Genomic DNA, 17320 nt, shown 5'->3' on the forward strand with positions numbered 1-17320 from the left:
TTGGCCTTCTCATTATGATATTGCTTAGTTCATATTAAAAGGAGTTTGTTTATTGAGTGTTCATTGTGTAGCTGGGGGGTGGAGTTCAGAAGAGTCAACCAGATTGGCACTGAAATCCATTACAGATGATTCGTGGGTGGGTATGTCTCTGATAAATAACCACAGATGGGAACATTATTATAAGGGATATAGGGGAAGTACCATATTTGACTCCCAAACCCAACACTCATCTCAAAAAGGGACAAATTCCACCCAAGAAGCTCCCAAGAGCATGAAGGTGCACAGCACCTGTGTCAGGTGAGATCCTTTGGAGCTTTGGCTTAATGTATCAACATTAAGATGTATCTCGTCCTAAACTATCTCAGCAGATCTCTTATTCCACCTCAAAGAGCTGGTGGTTGGACCAGAGTTCTGGCTGTCGCTGCCACTCCCGCTGCCACTGGGGAAGCCCCAATGAATAGTTAATCTTGCTGTTTTCCTTTGGGGCCTGGCTAAGCCTCTGTTTGTAATAGTGTTGGCTTAATTCTGGATCATGCCCTAAACTAAGGATGAAGATGAGGCTGTTTTACCCCCGCTGTGGCCTCTGATTACGCTACGTCGTGACCACTGCCACTTCCTGTTCCTCTGCTGCATCCCCTCTGTGCACCACCCACGTCAGCTGCATGTGGGTGAAGGGGCAAAGAACAGGATGTAGGAGCCTAACATGACCCGCAAGTCACTCAACATCACCGACATTTTAACTGGAAAGAATTCTAGTGGTCGTGTGGGTCCCTTGATCTCAACCACACTGGGGCCATAGATCTCCCTGATAATCAGATGAAAGTGGTCAAACCCTCTCTCCAGAAAGAAAGCATCTCCTCAAATGTTGGGTACAATTCCAGGATATTTCACAGCTCCCTGCTACCCATCCATCTAGATGACGCCTTTTATTCTGCAGATAAGGATATGGAGACCCAAAAGAGGTGCTGGGTCCTTGATAACTGAATTCAAACTCAGCTGTCCTGATTCCCATTGTGGGATCCATCAGCCAATACTATGAGGTTTCCACTCTGTGTTGAGCCCTATATTGGGAATTATAGAAAGTTAGGGTGCTTACTAGCAAAGAAATAGAACCTGGGCTCATGAAAGGAATCTGAGATCAATCAGTAAGCAATATTCGTGCCATAGGTTCTTCTTTGGAAAGTAGAAGCTGATGTCCTCCGGTAATTCAGCAGTCATGTATTGAGCACCTACGAGCATCTCCTAAAGGCTCTTAATCATTGGGAGATATATTATTTATTGGAAATTAAGACTCTTTGTAATCTCAAGCCTGAAGAAGATGTTGAGGTCCTCAAACTGATTTTTTTGTAGCTTTTTTTTTCAGGTCCTCACCCTGAAACGTTGACGGCAAAGGTGCTTGGTATTTCACGGACTTGGATGCAAGAATTAAGTGTCATATTGAAGAAGGAGTCCAGAGTTGGAACTGAAAGCTACCTAAGTAGATTCTACTGCAGCCTCGGCAGAAAAGTTCCAAGTCGTTGGGGAGTTCCCAATAATAGCTACTCAGGACATACATTTTTCGGTAGCAGGAAGAGAACCAGAGTCCAGTTTCATCTTTCTGGGAAGAAATAGGAAGTACTTTTGATTGATATTTATCTTCTCGGTTGGGTGCCAAGAGGCAGCCTTTTATCCTGGAGGAGTCTGGTTGTGAAGCCTGGAGACTTGCCCTGAATCTGAGCTTCTCTACCGACGGGCTGTGTGGCTGCAGGCAGCTCTTTCACTTCTTTGAGCCTTGGTTTTCTCATTTGAAAACTTGAAATAATAATACCATCCTGGCCATGTAGTTGTTGAGTCAACATAAATGACTCCTCTCCCTAGCTTGACAGTCTATTCTTTCTTCTGTAGCAAATATTTTCTTCCATCTTGTATTTTGGGGAGTAGCTTCCCAGTCTGTCTCTCCCACTAGATGGTAACTCATTAAGGGCAGGAACTCAGCCCTTCTTATCTTTGCAGCCCCCAAAGCCAAGGGCGCCATTTTGTATGCAATGGAGGTATTAGTTGGGGCCCAATTGGGAAGCATAAACTACACAATAATTTGAACAGGGAGAGTATATAAGGAATATAAGGAATTATTAAACTTTGACTGGAGCAACCATAAAGATGTAAAGAGAAGTCAAAGGCTGAGGGAGTAGACTCAAGCAAGAACAAACTTGAACGGGGTCCACCTCCATGGCTGGAGTTCAGACCTCCTTGCAGGAGTTGTGGTTGTAGCCCACTGGATGGCAGAGAAGTTTGCTGGGTTTCCTGGACCAGAGCTTGTTCACGGTTGCTGGGCAGCAGAAAACAGCCCTCTGGGTTCAGGTGAGATGAGACTGGTGGGCAGGTCTATAGGGTCAGGGCACCACTGGCAGTGCGAGGCCTGGCACACATGGTGCCTACATCACGAGGGCCATGGTGAAGGCCAGGACTCCGAGAGGTCACCAGGCAACTGTGCACTCTGGGCATGCAGCTGGGACACAGCAGCACTGCGTGTCCCCCGTTCCCCCCCTCTCCGCCCCAACAGATTCTGCAGCAGGAATAAGATTCAAACCAGGAAGAGAAGCACCCTTCTTCCTGTAGGGTCCCTCTAATACATGGCTTAGTGTCCTACTCGCTGTCAAGGAGAAGTGCTTACAGGGTCCAGTCTGTTATCTCAGAGCAGAGACTTAAGGGTGAACTTGGAGCAGCAGGGCAATAATGTAATAATGTGATAATGGGTGATCCAAAAGTATTTGAATTCAATTAGGAAAAGCCCCCTAATCTGTCAGTAACTCCCTTAACCCCTGTTCATCTTCCCTTCTTTCAGTCCCATAAATTTTATCACCAATAAATGTCAAAGCTCTCTAACTTCTCTTGTAATTTACTCTCTAGCAGCTCATTTGCCTCTGGGGTGTTCCCTTCTGTTTTGTTTTCTTAATGTGGCACATGTCTTCTCTTGCACACACTTTAAAAGAGACTCATGCAAAGAGAGAGAAACACACAAACACCCTGAGACCCAGTGTTTCATTTCACAACTTATTTCTCCACTCCACCTTGAACTTACTTTCCTTCCGTCTCTCCATTCCATTATCAAAGCAATCAACCTGTCCCTCCCAAACACACTGAGAGTGTCCCCAAGCTCTTGACTTCAGCTGGCCGTGGAAGGAATCAGAGCTGATCCAGGAACCAGTCTTTCTCTGCCTTTGAGGAAAAGGCAGTGGCCTCCTCCGGTCAGACTAGGGAGTTAATCTTGAATAAATCTGAGGAGTCCAGTATCTAATCATTATAGAAGAACATTGGTGACAGAGCAAACAGCAGACTGGGCAGATAATAACCAGCACAGATATTATCCAGAAAGCATTGGGAAAGGACTAGGAGTTTCAACTTGTAAAGAGCCCTCCAGATGCTCTCCTGTGGGAGAGTGTTATTAATAGGCTCCAAATTTGTGTCAAGACAATGTTCTTCGGCGTCAACCACTCTGTTCTTCCAAAATATTTCATTCTCTTCTGGAGAGTCAGATTTAATTAGTGTTAGTGGATGATTCCCCTGTAGGAATTAGCTAAACAGTGAGATGGGGATACAGTTAAGACTTTCTCCAAGGATGAAGTGATTTGCAAACTTAATCTGTTTACTGTCCTTCAGAAGTGTATCCCTTTAGATCCGAAAAAGTGGCAATGGGAAAAAGTAGAGGAACTTAATCTTTCCACTAGAGTGTATATCTATATATGTGGCTGTCTTACATATTTATTTATTTATTTATTTATTTATATTTTTTTTGCGGTACGCGGGCCTCTCACCGCTGTGACCTCTCCTGTTGCGGAGCACAGGCTCCGGACGGGCAGGCTCGGCGGCCACGGCTCACGGGCCCAGCCGCTCCGCGGCATGTGGGATCTTCCCGGGCCGGGGCACAAACCCGTGTCCTCTAGCATCAGCAGGTGAACTCTCAACCACTGCGCCACCAGGGGAGCCCTGTCTTACATATTTCTTTGCAAGTGTTGGACATTCTGGGCCAGTGGAACCAAGCGTAGCTTGGCAGGAAGCCATCTCAGTACTTTTTCAAGCTCCACCTTCTTACCACTGTGTGTACCAAGGAAATCATGCTCTTAAATGATCAAGAATAAGACAGTGGGTAATGGGATTATGGACAATCTTTATTTTCTTCTTTTTTGTTTATCTGTATTTTCTTCAATGAGTGTGTGTGATTTCTGAAATTAAATATATGTAAACACTGTAATGAAAAAAAAAAAAACCCACATTTTTCTTCTCTAAATCTCAAGGCTGTATTACTGCTTTTTGTCTCCTATCTACCCAGAACCTTTTTAGCCTCTTCCCTTCCCATGTTTAGATTAACTGCCAAAAATCAGCAGACTTCCTTTTTGGAAGAGACTTTTGGAAGAGATTTATTTCTTCACTCTTGAACTACTAAAAACAGCCTGTTTTTCTTCTTCCCCTAACCAAGTGGTGATTGATGCTACACCTGCCTCTGATGTGACAAAATGTAAGCGGTGAATAAAAACCTTTCATGATTCTTGCACATTCGGGGGCAGCATAAAGCTCTCCCCGGGGGCACTGAGCCATGTGAAGATGCTCTGTGGGGAGTTATTCCGCCTCAGGCACCGTTGGGCCAACTCGCAGGCACCTTGAGGATCTCACCCACTATCACTAACCTTTGATATTGTTACTCTGCTCTTTCAGATTTTTGACAATGAAGCCAAAGATCTGGAGAGAGAAGTCTGCTTTATCGATATTGCCTGCGATGAAATTCCAGAACGTTACTACAAAGAATCTGAGGTGAGCAATAGATGGGGTGACATGTGGAAGAGAGTCATTCAATCATTCATTCAACAAACATTTATTTATTAAGTCCGCCCTGACCTGGGACACTTGTCTTTGTGTTGATTCAGTTTGCTTTCACATCTTGCTGGACTCTTTACTGCGAGTCTCAAAATGAAGTCCCTGCTGCTTGGGGCCCGTGGTTAACCCCGGCTGCCACTGAATTTCAATGTAGTCTTTCCTATCTCCCCAGCTCTGCCATCAATCCGGGCAGCAAAATGCTCACAGGGCTGAACCACCCAATGATAACTGGCCTATAAAATGCAGCAGCCACCTCTGGCTTCCTGTTTGGCCAGGCCTGGGCCCAGCCTGTCTCCCCGCCTCTGCAGGAGCTGTGTTTTATTTGTACCTTTGGGGTCTAACACAAAGAAAATGCTCCATGAATCCTCCCTGAGTGCATATTGAAACTTGGACAGCTCATCTCTGCACAGAACCTTTCTCTCAAAACCAGAAGTGCCTTCATGCAGCCCTCTCCTTTTTTCTTCTTGTCTAAGAATAAATTTAAGAGAATATGTTTCTGTAGGACTCCCACCTACCAGCATCCATTGTGTGCCTCAGTGCGAACTTTCTATTTTACTGTTAGTGCAAGTCCCCATTTGTATCCTGTGGATATTTTATTAATGGCTGCTGACGGGACTTGGGTGACCCCCTTGGAAATAACGTCCCAGCCCTGCAACGACAACAGATGCTGGGCTATTTTTGTTGTTTAGCAACATTCAGCCAATCACAATATGTTTGGAGTTGGGGCCCCAGTCTCGTCCTTGAGCTGTAACACATGGACCTTGAAACTCTTCCCTCAGCTTCGTTAAGGCTGATTTAAGACATAATAAATAAACCCGGTAAAAATGAATTCTACCGTGACACACACTGGGCTCCCAGTGTGGTTCAGATTTTTTTTTGCTTCCACCTTTTGCGATTCATTTGGATATCAGAGTCTAACCCAATGTTACCAAACGCTTAGCTGCTTAATTGCAGGCATGGGCTCTGCAGCTGCTGTTCCTTTAAAGTCGGGGAGAGGCTGATGTGAATTACTCTTGGTGGGACTCAAGGACGAGATTTTGAACGTCATCAATTCACATTACACTCTGCAGCCAACCACACGTGTGAATTTTCAGAAAAACAAAATGGAATGCTCTCTGTATAACTGTGGACCTGCTCAAGAGGAGAAGCTTGGCCTCCCCTTGTCTTAGAGGAGGTACTTCTGTGGTTTCGTCTCAAGGCCACCAATACTTATGGGGCTTCAGTGATGTGCAAAGCATCATGCGGTGCATTGGGTGAAGCTGTTGCCCCGTCGCTTCTGTGGCTCCTTGGGCCTGGGGGGGCTGCTGTCTTACCTGGACATCCTGGCCTCTTTGGTAGCTCAAGCCTTCTAGAAAGGCAGCGTTGCCAGAAAACTCTGAACTGATTTCAGCTCTTCCTCTTAGATAGCTTTCATGTGGTCCTGCCTGGCACTCAGGGAGTTCCCTTCTGATTCGGAGGAAAGTCTTAGGACAGATATGGAACACTAATGACGAAATCAACAAGTGTCATTTCTAGTCATAGTGTACCTGACTCATCTCCCTGTGCATTGTGCTCCCAGGAACCACCACTGGAAAGCTTTTTCTCATTGACACAGATATTCAAGGAGCATTTTTTCATGCTTCACAGTCATTCATTTTCCTGGGTCATAAAATATTCTTTCCTAGATGCAGTTTGACCAAAGAAATGAGAGGGGAATAGTCATTCATCCAGTAACTATGTGCTGAGTAGTCACTGAGTGTCATAGACACTATTTAGATGGGGACGTGGCAATGAACAGAAGAGACACCGAGGGTCTCTTCCCCCACAACATTTCCAATCTAGCAGGGGAGCCAAACAACAAAGAAATAACTACATGAGCACATATGGAGTTAAAAGTCACAGGTGCCATAAGGAAGCTTGCAGGGAGAGACCACGATAGGGAAACTGAATTTAAGAGGATGGGATCAGGAAAGATGCTCAGGCAGAAATGACCTGCTGGGACCCGCAGGATGAAAAGGGCTGGGGGATAGTGCTCCAGGGGGAGGTGACAACATGCATGGGAGTCCCAAGGTGTTACCTATGAGGAAACGAAAGGCCAGTGTGTCGGCAGCAGCAGAAACAGAAGGAAGAATGGCACAAAGGGAGGTTGGAAAAGAGGGTGGGGCCGTGTTAAGACACTTAGATTGTATTTACATGCAGTAGGATGCCTTCGAAGAAATTAAAGCTGGGGCATCGTATAATGTGATTTGTGCTTTTAAAAGAGTGCTCTGGATGGAGAAGGGACTGACCGGGAGCAGAGTGGAAGTCAGGAAACCACTGAGGTCATCGGAGTTGTCTACCTTGTTGGTTACTGAAGTTATATGGCAGCTTGAAGTGGAGGGCTGGGAGCAGATGGCTTGGAGGTGTATTTTGAAGAGAGACTTGACAGGGATTGGTCGTGGACTGGGTGTGAAGGTGAGAGAAGAGGAAAAGTCAGGATGACCTTAAGGTTTACAGCTTGGGCAACAGATAGATGGGGGTGAGAAGAGGACTGGATTTTGGAGAAAGATGGATGGATTTTGTGATGACAATGAGACATCTAGAACAAATAGAAATGGGTCTGGGGCTTAAATGAGAGACCTGGGCTGGAGACAAATTGGAGAGTATTTGGGACATAGAAGAATTTAAAGTCCTGAGGATAGGTGAGAGTGAGCAAGCATAAAGTATAATGGGAAAGGGGTTCGGGTCTGAGCATTAAATTTAGGACAGCAATATTTGGAGATCAGGAAGAGGATGAGGAGGCCCCAGGGATCTACAAAGAACTGGCCAGAGAATTAGAAGGAAAACAAGGAGAGAGCACCAAGGAATGCAAGTTTCAAGAGAGGAGAGGGATTGCTTATGCTTAATGCTGGTGAGAGATCAAATAAGATGAGAATGGAAAACTGTCTCTAAGAGCAGTGGTTTTCAGCTGGGGGCGATCTTGCCCCACAAAGATGCTTACAATGTCTGGAGACATTTTTTTTTAAGATTTATTTTTTATTTATTTATTTTTTATTTTTTTGGCTGTGTCAGGTCTTAGTTGTGGCACACGGGATCTTCGTTGAGGCACACGGGATCTTTTGTTGTGGCGCGTGGGCTCCTCTCTAGTTGTGGCGCGCAGGCTCCAGGGCGTGAGGGCTCTGTACTTGTGGTGCACGGGTTCCAGAGCACGTGGGCTCTGTAGTTTGCGGCACGCAGGCTCTCTAGTTGAGGCGTAGAGCTCAGTAGTTGTGGCGCTCGGGCTTAGTTGCCCCGCAGCATGTAGGATCTTAGTTCCCTGACCAGGGATCGACCCCGAGTTCCCTGCATTGTAAGGTGGATACTTTACCACTGGACCACCAGGGAAGTCCCTGGAGACATTTTTGGTTGTCACAACTTGGGAGTGCTACCAGCCACTAACCACATCCTATAATGAACAGGACAGCCCGCCACAACAAGAGTGATCGACCCTCCAATGTCAGTATGCCAAGGCTGGGAAATCCTGCCCTGAAAGTAAAGGTCGTTTTTAGATGAATGGAAGTCTGGACTCAGCTCTCACACTCAGAGCCACCCCTGCCTGTCCTGGAGTCTTAATGGATGTGGAGGAAGGGGGCCCCAGAGGGCTCAGCCCTGCACACTCTGTCAAGCCCTGCTTCCCAAATGATCACCAGCCTACATTATAGGTAGATTTTTTTCTCACTCACCCTGGCAGTTAGACCACAAAGGAAAAGGCATACTTGGGAGCCTGCAATAAAATCACAGGAAAAGTATGTTCCATGGGACTCCCTTGTGACCTAAAGCCACCATCATTCGACTTCCAGAATCCGCACTACAGCATGAGCCTACCAGAAGCGAGAGAAGTGAGTTTCCTAGGCTGTTTGGGTTGTGTGTCAGTAGCCAGGGACAGAGAAACCACCAAATCAGAAGGCAAACCACTTCCAAACACATTTCTCCTCTGCACACTGTAAATAATTAACATCCTCCTCCCTGCCACAAGATTTTCCTTCTAAAATGAAATCTGACCTTGTCATTTTCTGCTTAAAAGCCTGGTCCCCTTAGCATGGTCCTCTGCCTTCTCCCCTCCAGCCCTCCCCACCTCTGTTCCTCTCAGTTTGGAAGCTTCTAGTCATTACTCTTTAGAGTTCAGCTCAAATGTGACTTCTCCTCTTTGGACTCTCCTAGGCACCCCACTCCCTACCCACTGGCAGCAAGAATTCTGGTCTGTGGCTTCTAGATCATGCTAGCTCGTGCTAGCTCACAGTTATACCCTGAGCTCCACAAAGACAAGGGTTGTCTTCATCACCATTCCCGAGCAGCTAGGACAGAACCAGCACATAGCAGCCACTCACAAAACAGTTGTTGAATGAATGAGTGAAAGCCACGGGCTTTATTTTTTCCTTCTAGCAGTGACAATTTCAGAGCAACCACTATCAAAGGAAATGCATTTGTGGCCATTAAGCTAACAGCTGTGAATCAGAGTTCCTTATATATATGTATATATATATTTTTTCCTTTAATCTGAGGCCTACAGCTTTACGAGCTTTTTCTTCCAGTCCATCTTTGTAAGTTGACTATGTCAGCATTGTAAATAGGAACACATTTTCTGCAGAGAAAGCTGAAATGCTGGTGGGCTCAATCTATTCTGAGATTTTGAGGCTTATGCATTCAGACCAGGGTTATCTGGGTCACCACTCAGCTCCCGTCTCTCTCTCTCTCTCTCTCTCTCTCTCTCTCTCTCTCTCTCTCTCACACACACACACCCGCCATCCAGGCCGAAGCAGGGGATTGAAGTAATTTCTTTTCTTTTTCCATTTGTCCCTGGAAACCTCCGAACCACGTGAGAGGCAAGAATGCCTCTCTCATTAAGGTGACCAGAGCTGGAAATTTTCCGCTGGGTGCCCTCTGCCTAGTGGCACAAGGGCCTCCCCACCAAGCAGAGTTTCAGAAGGACTCTGGAGACTCAGAATCAGCTGATAGCTCAGCCCAGCACTCGCTTTATTCTCATTTTATGGTGCCATTGTTTCCCAGCTGCATCAGGGGCCTAAGCTGCCGCTCCCAAGAACCTCTTAATCTCAAGTTTTTCTCTCCTATGTGTGGCAGGACATTGCAGGGCAGCACTGCATTGTTTAAAAAAAAAAAAAAACAGTGTGATTTCTCGGGCCCAGAGAGCACCTCCAGGCGCACCTCCACAGGGCCCCACCAAGGCCCTGCCCCCATTAGAGTCATGAAGCTCTTCGCATCAAGTCACATCAGCACCACCCAAGCAGCAAAGACGAAGAGAAGCCAATGTCTGAGCAGGTTGTACTTGTTATGTGGTTGATACGTGCATTCTTTCTTCTGCCAAGGTGTCCATCCCTTTGATGCTCTGCCAGAATTTCAAGGTGAAAATCCCAACCCAGGAAGGAGGAACTTAGGACGATCAGTTGTAGCATGCCCTCAGAGGACACGGGCAGTGAGCCCACACCTGCAAAGCTGAGTTGGCCATTTGGGATGCAGGAACAAATCTCAACACCCAGCCTCCAAGACTGGTCCAGCCTAGACAGTCTCCAAAAGTCAGGCTTAGGGAGCTCTAACTCAGAGGCCTTTGGTGTTGGCTCAAGTCCAGTGCTCTTCCTCCTGGATTCACTGCAGTCGTTTTTAAGGTTTGGCTTCCATTACAAGATCAAGAGGGACCAGAAAAAATGGCATCTCTAGTGGCCTTCCAGAGGTCTGTCCCCGCAGCTCTCCCCCAGAGACACGAATGTGGAGTCATACACAGTTTCTAAATGTTCAGCCTTGAGTAGAAAGGGGGAAAAAGAAAAAAGAAATGTCATTTTCTGGGGGAGGAAGTTGAGAAGTAGAGGATGTTTTGTGCTTTGTTTTTTAAAAATCTTCATTGATTTATGTAAAGCAAAGGGGAGTCTATAGACCAGCGGTTTCCAACTAGGGCCAGTTTTGCCCCCCAGGGGTCATCTGGCAACGTCTGGAGGTATTTTTGATTGTCACCACTGGCAGGGGGTTGTTTGCTATGGCATCTGGTGCGCAGAGACCAGGGATGCTGCTAAACATCCTGCGATGCACAGGACAGCCCCACAGCAGAGAATTACCCAGCCCAAAATGCCGATTGTGGCAAAGTCGAGAAACTCTGCTGTAGGCCAATCCAAGGACAGGAAATGCAGGAAAACCTATTAGAAGCAAGACTCATTAATTTCTTTCGTTTGCATTTATTAAGTGCTTACTGTGTACCAGGCTCTGTGCTAGGCACTGGGGCTACAAAGGCCATAATCGTGTCTAGTCTCCACTACCCTTTGAACTGGATCCTTTCTTTTTTTTTTTTTAAGAGAAAAAGGAAATTCCTCTTTCTCTTCATTTTGCAAGATGTAAAAGAGGTCTGCATTTTACCAGTGTTAAATAAAGCATAATAATTCTAATGGAGCAATTAGGGAAATTTACAACGTTTTGAACTCGGGTAGCAATGAAGGAGAATGTGAGACTGTCTCAGAAGCAAGTACCCCTGAAGTGGAATGATTGAAGGTAGGAGAGTACCAGGCAAGTTTTTAGGCAGGATTTGATGTAGAGCTTTCCCTTTGAGTTGGGTGACTAGGGGACCCTTTTGAAACTCAGCCTCCAGGCCCCCTGGATTATAGAGTTTTCCTGAACTAAGGAATCCTTGGCAGCCAGTTCATTGGTCACACCCGATCTAAGTATCTGCTGTATTCTCTCATAAGGGAGAGAGAAGCGAACAAAGAGATACATCTAACTTTTCCAGTAACTGTCAAGGGTAAGAGATTAAATGCTGTTTGCTAAGTACGACAGGCCCCAGAAAGGGAACAGAGAGATGAAATGAGTAAATATTGTCATACTCAGCTGTGCCCTTCAGTACAAAGTGCTTCATCCACACCACTCTGCTCCCTCAAATTAAGAATATTTTCATGTCGGTCTATATCTTGATGGTTGAGGGTGGTCAAAATTTTCAGTTATCTCCAAATGGCCACATTTAACACAGCTGCCTCCTGCTGGGGTCCACTGTGGAGTTCAGTTTGTTGTGCTGTTACTGTCATTTTTCTTTTCCTTTTCCCTCCGTCCATCTGTTTCTTTCTGAGAATAGCGCAGCTGTTTGGTGATGGGTTCCAATTTGGCGGCGCTGGGCACCTCTGGGATAATAAGAACTGTCTGCGCCTGCTGGTGTGGGGCAAAGCCTCCACCACCAAAGTGCCCCCCAGTGATAGCCTCCAAAGCTGGCACAGAAAGCCTGCAAGGAGATAGTCAGTGGAAGGGTCTCCAGTAGCTGCTGCATCGCAGGGCCCTGCGCCTCTCCCTTCTCAGGGTCTCCATGAGGCCAGTGCTATTAGAGAGGGAAGCACGTGGTGGCCTCTGGAAGTGGCCGGAGCAATAGATGAGAAGGAAAGCCATTGCAAGAAGAACTTTTTTTTTTTCTTGGCTGCATTGGGTCTTCGTTGCTGCACACTGGCTTTCTCTAGTTGCGGTGAGCGGGGGCTACTTTTCTTTGCGGTGCGCGGGCTTCTCATTGCGGTGGCTTCTCTTTGTTGAGGAGCATGGGCTCTAGGCACACGGGCTTCATTAGTTGTGGCTTGCAGGCTCTAGAGTGCAGGCTCAGTGGTTGTGGCACGCGGGCTCTAGAGTACAGGCTCAGTGGTTGTGGCACATGGGCTTAGTTGCTCCGCGGCGTGTGGGAGCTTCCCGGACCAGGGCTCGAACCTGTGTCCCCTGCATTAGCAGGCGGATTCTTAACCGCTGCGCCACCAGGGAAGCCCCAAAGAAGAACATTTTTCAATACAGGTCCTCTTACTTGCTTCCTCGGGAGGCTGGGCAACAACACGAATGCCTCAAGTGGTCCCAGGAGGAGAGCAGCGTGGTCCCAGGACTGCAGTGTCATTACAAAGGCCCTCCTGACCATGCAGGAGAGTGTGAGTGATCTGCTGGGAAATTTTTTTTCTCCCTGTCCCCCAGCCCACTTTACAAGTTGCGTGATGTCCTGTACATCAATCAAGGTTCCAATTGCACTGGAAAGGCAATGGGTCTCCGGCCCAGTGGGAGGCTTCGGTGATATTTGAGTGGCTCCCTTTGTGTGTGGGAGTAGGGATCCGGTCAGCCTGGCCAGGAAGACTTGATCCCAGCAAGGCTGGAGAGAAGTTCTGCCCTTCTTCTGATCTTCAAGAACATATCCTCTGTGAAAACGTGGGCTCAGTAGTTGCAGCACACGGGCTTTGTTGCTCCTCGGCACGTAGGATCTTCCCAGACTAGGGCTCGAACCCTGGTCCCCTGCATTGTCAGGCGAATTCTTAACTACTGCACCACCAGGGAAGTCCTGAGTTAGGCATTGTTAAAGTTGGTGTTTATGGGGCTTATAATTAAACATAACGCATACATGACTTTATTTTATAAAAATGAGCTCACACAATGCAACTTTGCAACATGACTTTTCTCAATAACAATATAAGCTTGCCGTCTCTCTGGGGCAGTACACATCTCTCTAGCAGACTTCGTAATGACTGTATGATGTGCCAGGGTATGATTATGCCATTCTCCATTTGGTGGACATTTAGAGTGTTTCCATTCTTTTGCTATTATACTACTTCAGGCAACATCCTCATGCTATATATTTTTTAACATAGTTTTAATATTTCCGTAGAATAAGTTCTAAAAGTGAAATTGTTGTGTCAGTGGGTATGCGGGTTTAAATCTTTTTAGATATAGCCAAATTGCCCCACTCCAAAGCTATATTAAATGACTCTCTGATCCACACTTGTGTGGGAACGCACTGAATTTTGAAGAAGTGAGATTGGAAAGGCAGTGTACTGAGTGAGAGCAAAGGCAGTGAAAAGGTAGGGAATTCCACTGCACATTCAAGGGTCAGTGAGTAACCAGGGCAGAAAAGAAGAGCCTCGAATGTCAAGCCAAGGAATTTGGCTTTTGTTCTGCAAGTAGCTGAGAACTTTCAAAGCAGGGTCACCAGCCACTTTGCAAGGCATCTCAATTTGTGACCGCACCAGAGAAACTGAATTTCCCCGGGGGGGCGGGGGGGGCAGTGGTGAGGGCAGACCCCTGGACACCAAGAGGTTTAGAACCCTGTAACCCATCAACTTCTCTCCTTCTTCTGCTACCTCTTTTCGTGAACAAATCACCTTCAGCCATATTGGCAGCAATAAAACTTTGTTAATGAAAAGAAACTTTTGGAAATAACAGGGCACTAAACAGTAGTCCAGTCTTCAACAACCCTGGCTGCATCATTTTTAGACCAATAACAAATAGGTACTCTCTTTCAGTTCTCATTTCTTCCAAGTAAAAGAAAGCTGGGTTACCAAGTCCTACTGAAATACCATGCCTAGTGCTGGTGTTTAAAACCACTACTGGGCTTCCCTGGTGGCGCAGTGGTTGAGAGTCCGCCTGCCGATGCAGGGGACACGGGTTCGTTCCCCGGTCCGGTAAGATCCCACATGCTGTGGCGGCTGGGCCCGTGAGCCATGGCCGCTGAGCCTGTGCGTCCGGAGCCTGTGCCCCGCAACGGGAGAGGCCACAACAGTGAGAGAACCGCGTACCGCAAAAAAAAAAAAAAAAAAAAAAAACCACTACTGTTCTTTTGGCCTAATCATTTGGAGCTACTGCAATGTTGTGAGCAAAGCCAATTTTTATTGGGAGTACTAGGAAAACGGTAGTGCCCAACTCCATCCTAGAGAAAGGATTTTTGTTTTTTGATTTTTCAAGGGGAAAAATAGCCAATTTAAACTGCTGCAATAATTTGCATGAATGAGGTTCCCCGGAGCTCGGTGCCCAGAATGGCAGTTCCAAATCTTACCAATTGGATTGGTTAGTGAAATGCCAAACCATGTGAGTCAAACAAAACCGAGGCAAATGAATTCCTAAATATCAGATCAAAACCAGAGATTCTAAGCCTCTGCCAGGAGTGGAGTTGCTGATTGTGGTGCTGGGTCATTGAGTCAATAGAAAGAGCCTTTGGGGAAATGGCCCCATGTCCCAAAAGGGAGGATTCAACCAAGCAAAACGTCCATTGAAGGTAGAAACAACTGGGCTTGTTGAAGAGGGATCTGTGTGAAAGATAACCTCTAGAGCTCACGGATGGGGAATCGCAGCCCATGCTTTCCTTGAGTAGGTGGAGCTCAACCCTAATGTAATAAGGGGCTCAGGCTTTGGGAGGCCTCCCAGGTGATCACAGCCATTGCACTTCATCAGCACCAATGATGATTCACCATCTTGAATCTCTTCCTCCGTTCAAACGAGTGGATGGATATGGAGAGAGGAGATGAGATGCAATGAGATGATGTGAAAGGCAAAGCATTAAAATGCACAGTACTGGCACACAGTTAGCATTTAATAAATGTTCCCTTCTCCCTGCTTTGACACTGGCATTGAAATCTGCAGATGTGTCACTGGGATGGTTGCTCAGTAGAAACCAAGTGTCTTTGTTTTTTAAGATTTTTTTTTTTGATGTGGACCAATTTTTTTGTCTTTATTGAATTTCTTACAATATTGCTTCTGTTTTTTATGTTTTGGTGTTTTGGCCACGAGGCATGTGGGATCTTAGCTCCCCGACCAGGGATTGACCCTGCATCCCCTGCATTGGAAGGCAAAGCCAGGGAAGTCCCCCAAGTGTCTTTGGAAAGTGGCTGCCATGAGTGGGGCTCTGGGAGTTTGTTTGCATATTGCTTTTTACTTGTTGGCATGAATGCAGAAGAGAAGCAGAGGGTTGGTTTCAGTCACTCCAATTCACAAGATGACAGAATTTGCTGCAGGTACAGCAAGATCCTTCAGAAAATGGAGCCATTTGTACTACTGAGACTTTTTTAAAAATGTGTTCTGTTATTCTGTTATTGTTTACTTCTGTTATTGTTTAACCTGAATTCAGACTGGCATGTGCCTCTTACACTTCACCCCTAAGAAACCTTAGAGGTTGCATTTACTGTTTGTTGTGCCAACCTGGGGCAGTCTGTATCACTGGAGTCCAAGGATGCTACCCAAGGCAGTTTGGGCATTTTATCAACTGTCTACCACAAGCCTTTTACCAGGTGTTTTGTTTTGTTTTGTTTTTTATTTTGCGGTATGCGGGCTTCTCACCGCTGCGGCCTCTCCCGTTGCAGAGCACAGGCTCCGGACGCGCAAGCCCAGCGGCCGTGGCCCACAGGCCCAGCCGCTCTGCGGCATGTGGGATCCTCCCGGACCGGGGCATGAACGCGTGTCCCCTGCATCGGCAGGCGGACTCTCAACCACTGCGCCACCAGGGAAGCCCTACCAGGTGTATTTTAGAAGAATAATAGTTAAGACTTTAAAAGAAGGAAGCGGGATCCAAAGGAAAGGCTTTCAGCCAGAAGTGAACAGATATAACCAAGCTCTTCTTCAGTCCCATCTCATGGAGAACCTCCATCTGTACGTTCAAGAAAACAGGCATTAAATCCACAACTTGCCACCTACATCAGCCCCTGCTATTTTTTGCCTTATTAAAACACCAAAACTTCTTGGCCCTTAGAGCAGAGTTCCCAAATCAGATTAGAATCACCTTAGGAGCTTAAAAAAATGCAGATGCCTGGGACCCTCTCTGGACCTACCAAACCAGATGCAGTAAGATGGGACCCAAGGATCTGTGTATGAATGCATCATGTTTGGGGAAAAACCTCAGAGCAGAGCTTCCCAGCCTTTTTCATGCCATGATGCACATAGAAAATGATGGGTTTTGATTGGCATGTCAGGGAGCTCCTGGTCACAGAGGACCACCCCCCAGGGTCAGGAGGCCCAGTCTGCTCACCCAGGGGCCAAGGGGACCCGGACCTTGTCACACCTGTTTATCCATTCAAGGTAGGGAAGCTCTGCCTAAGCAAGGTCCATTTACCATGTTCACGTTTTAAAATCATTTTATTGTTACTTAATTTTGTAGAGGCGAAAGGAAACAGCAGTGTAAGCCTGGAAAACTGCCCAGTCCCCTACCAAGGGAGGGGTCAATACCTTTGATTTTCATTCCATCTGTTGAGAATCTGATACCATCTGTCATCTGTAGAGTCATACTCAATGCCTCCTTTGCCAGCCAACAGTGTTTTTATAATATGCATTTGGGCAGTTTTCTCCTAAGTTGCTGCTGAGTTGGGGGCTGGCTTCGGATCGACCCTCATCCAAATTTATTTTCTTTCATTGAAGACCGTAATCAGTGTCCGTCAGACCCTCTGGCTAGATCTTGCCCAAGCCCTTTCCCAACTAGCTCTAAGAATCTAGGGCTGCGACTCTGGGATGATGGAAGTGATATTTTTTTTTCTTGAGAACTAAGACCTGACCCAGTGATTCTCTCCTCCACTTCTGTTTTTTCAGACTCCAAGTACAACTGTTCAACTTCTGCTCCAAAAATATCCAGGAAAGAATAGGTGCTGTTTAGTGGCTTGTCTTCATCTTTTTTTTTATTGTTAAGGGACCCAAAGAAAGACATAGAATTATCAGCTCATTAACTTGGGCCTTATACGTTTCAACAGATTTCTCACAGAATTGCTAAACC

At 46.5% G+C, this 17320-nt stretch overlaps 1 protein-coding gene across 1 annotated transcript in view; it reads left to right on the plus strand.

Annotated features, from left to right (window-relative positions):
• The window catches only part of PITPNC1 (phosphatidylinositol transfer protein cytoplasmic 1), a 263263-nt gene that overhangs the window by 217327 nt on the left and 28616 nt on the right, over positions 1–17320 (plus strand). Inside the window, exon 6 of the mRNA XM_081219706.1 lies at positions 4693–4788. Coding sequence (XP_081075832.1) covers positions 4693–4788 — 96 coding nt within the window. The remainder of the gene's footprint in view (positions 1–4692; positions 4789–17320) is intronic.

Source organism: Mesoplodon bidens, assembly GCF_964165515.1.
Source record: "Mesoplodon bidens genome assembly, chromosome: 19".
Lineage (NCBI taxonomy): Eukaryota > Metazoa > Chordata > Mammalia > Artiodactyla > Ziphiidae > Mesoplodon > Mesoplodon bidens.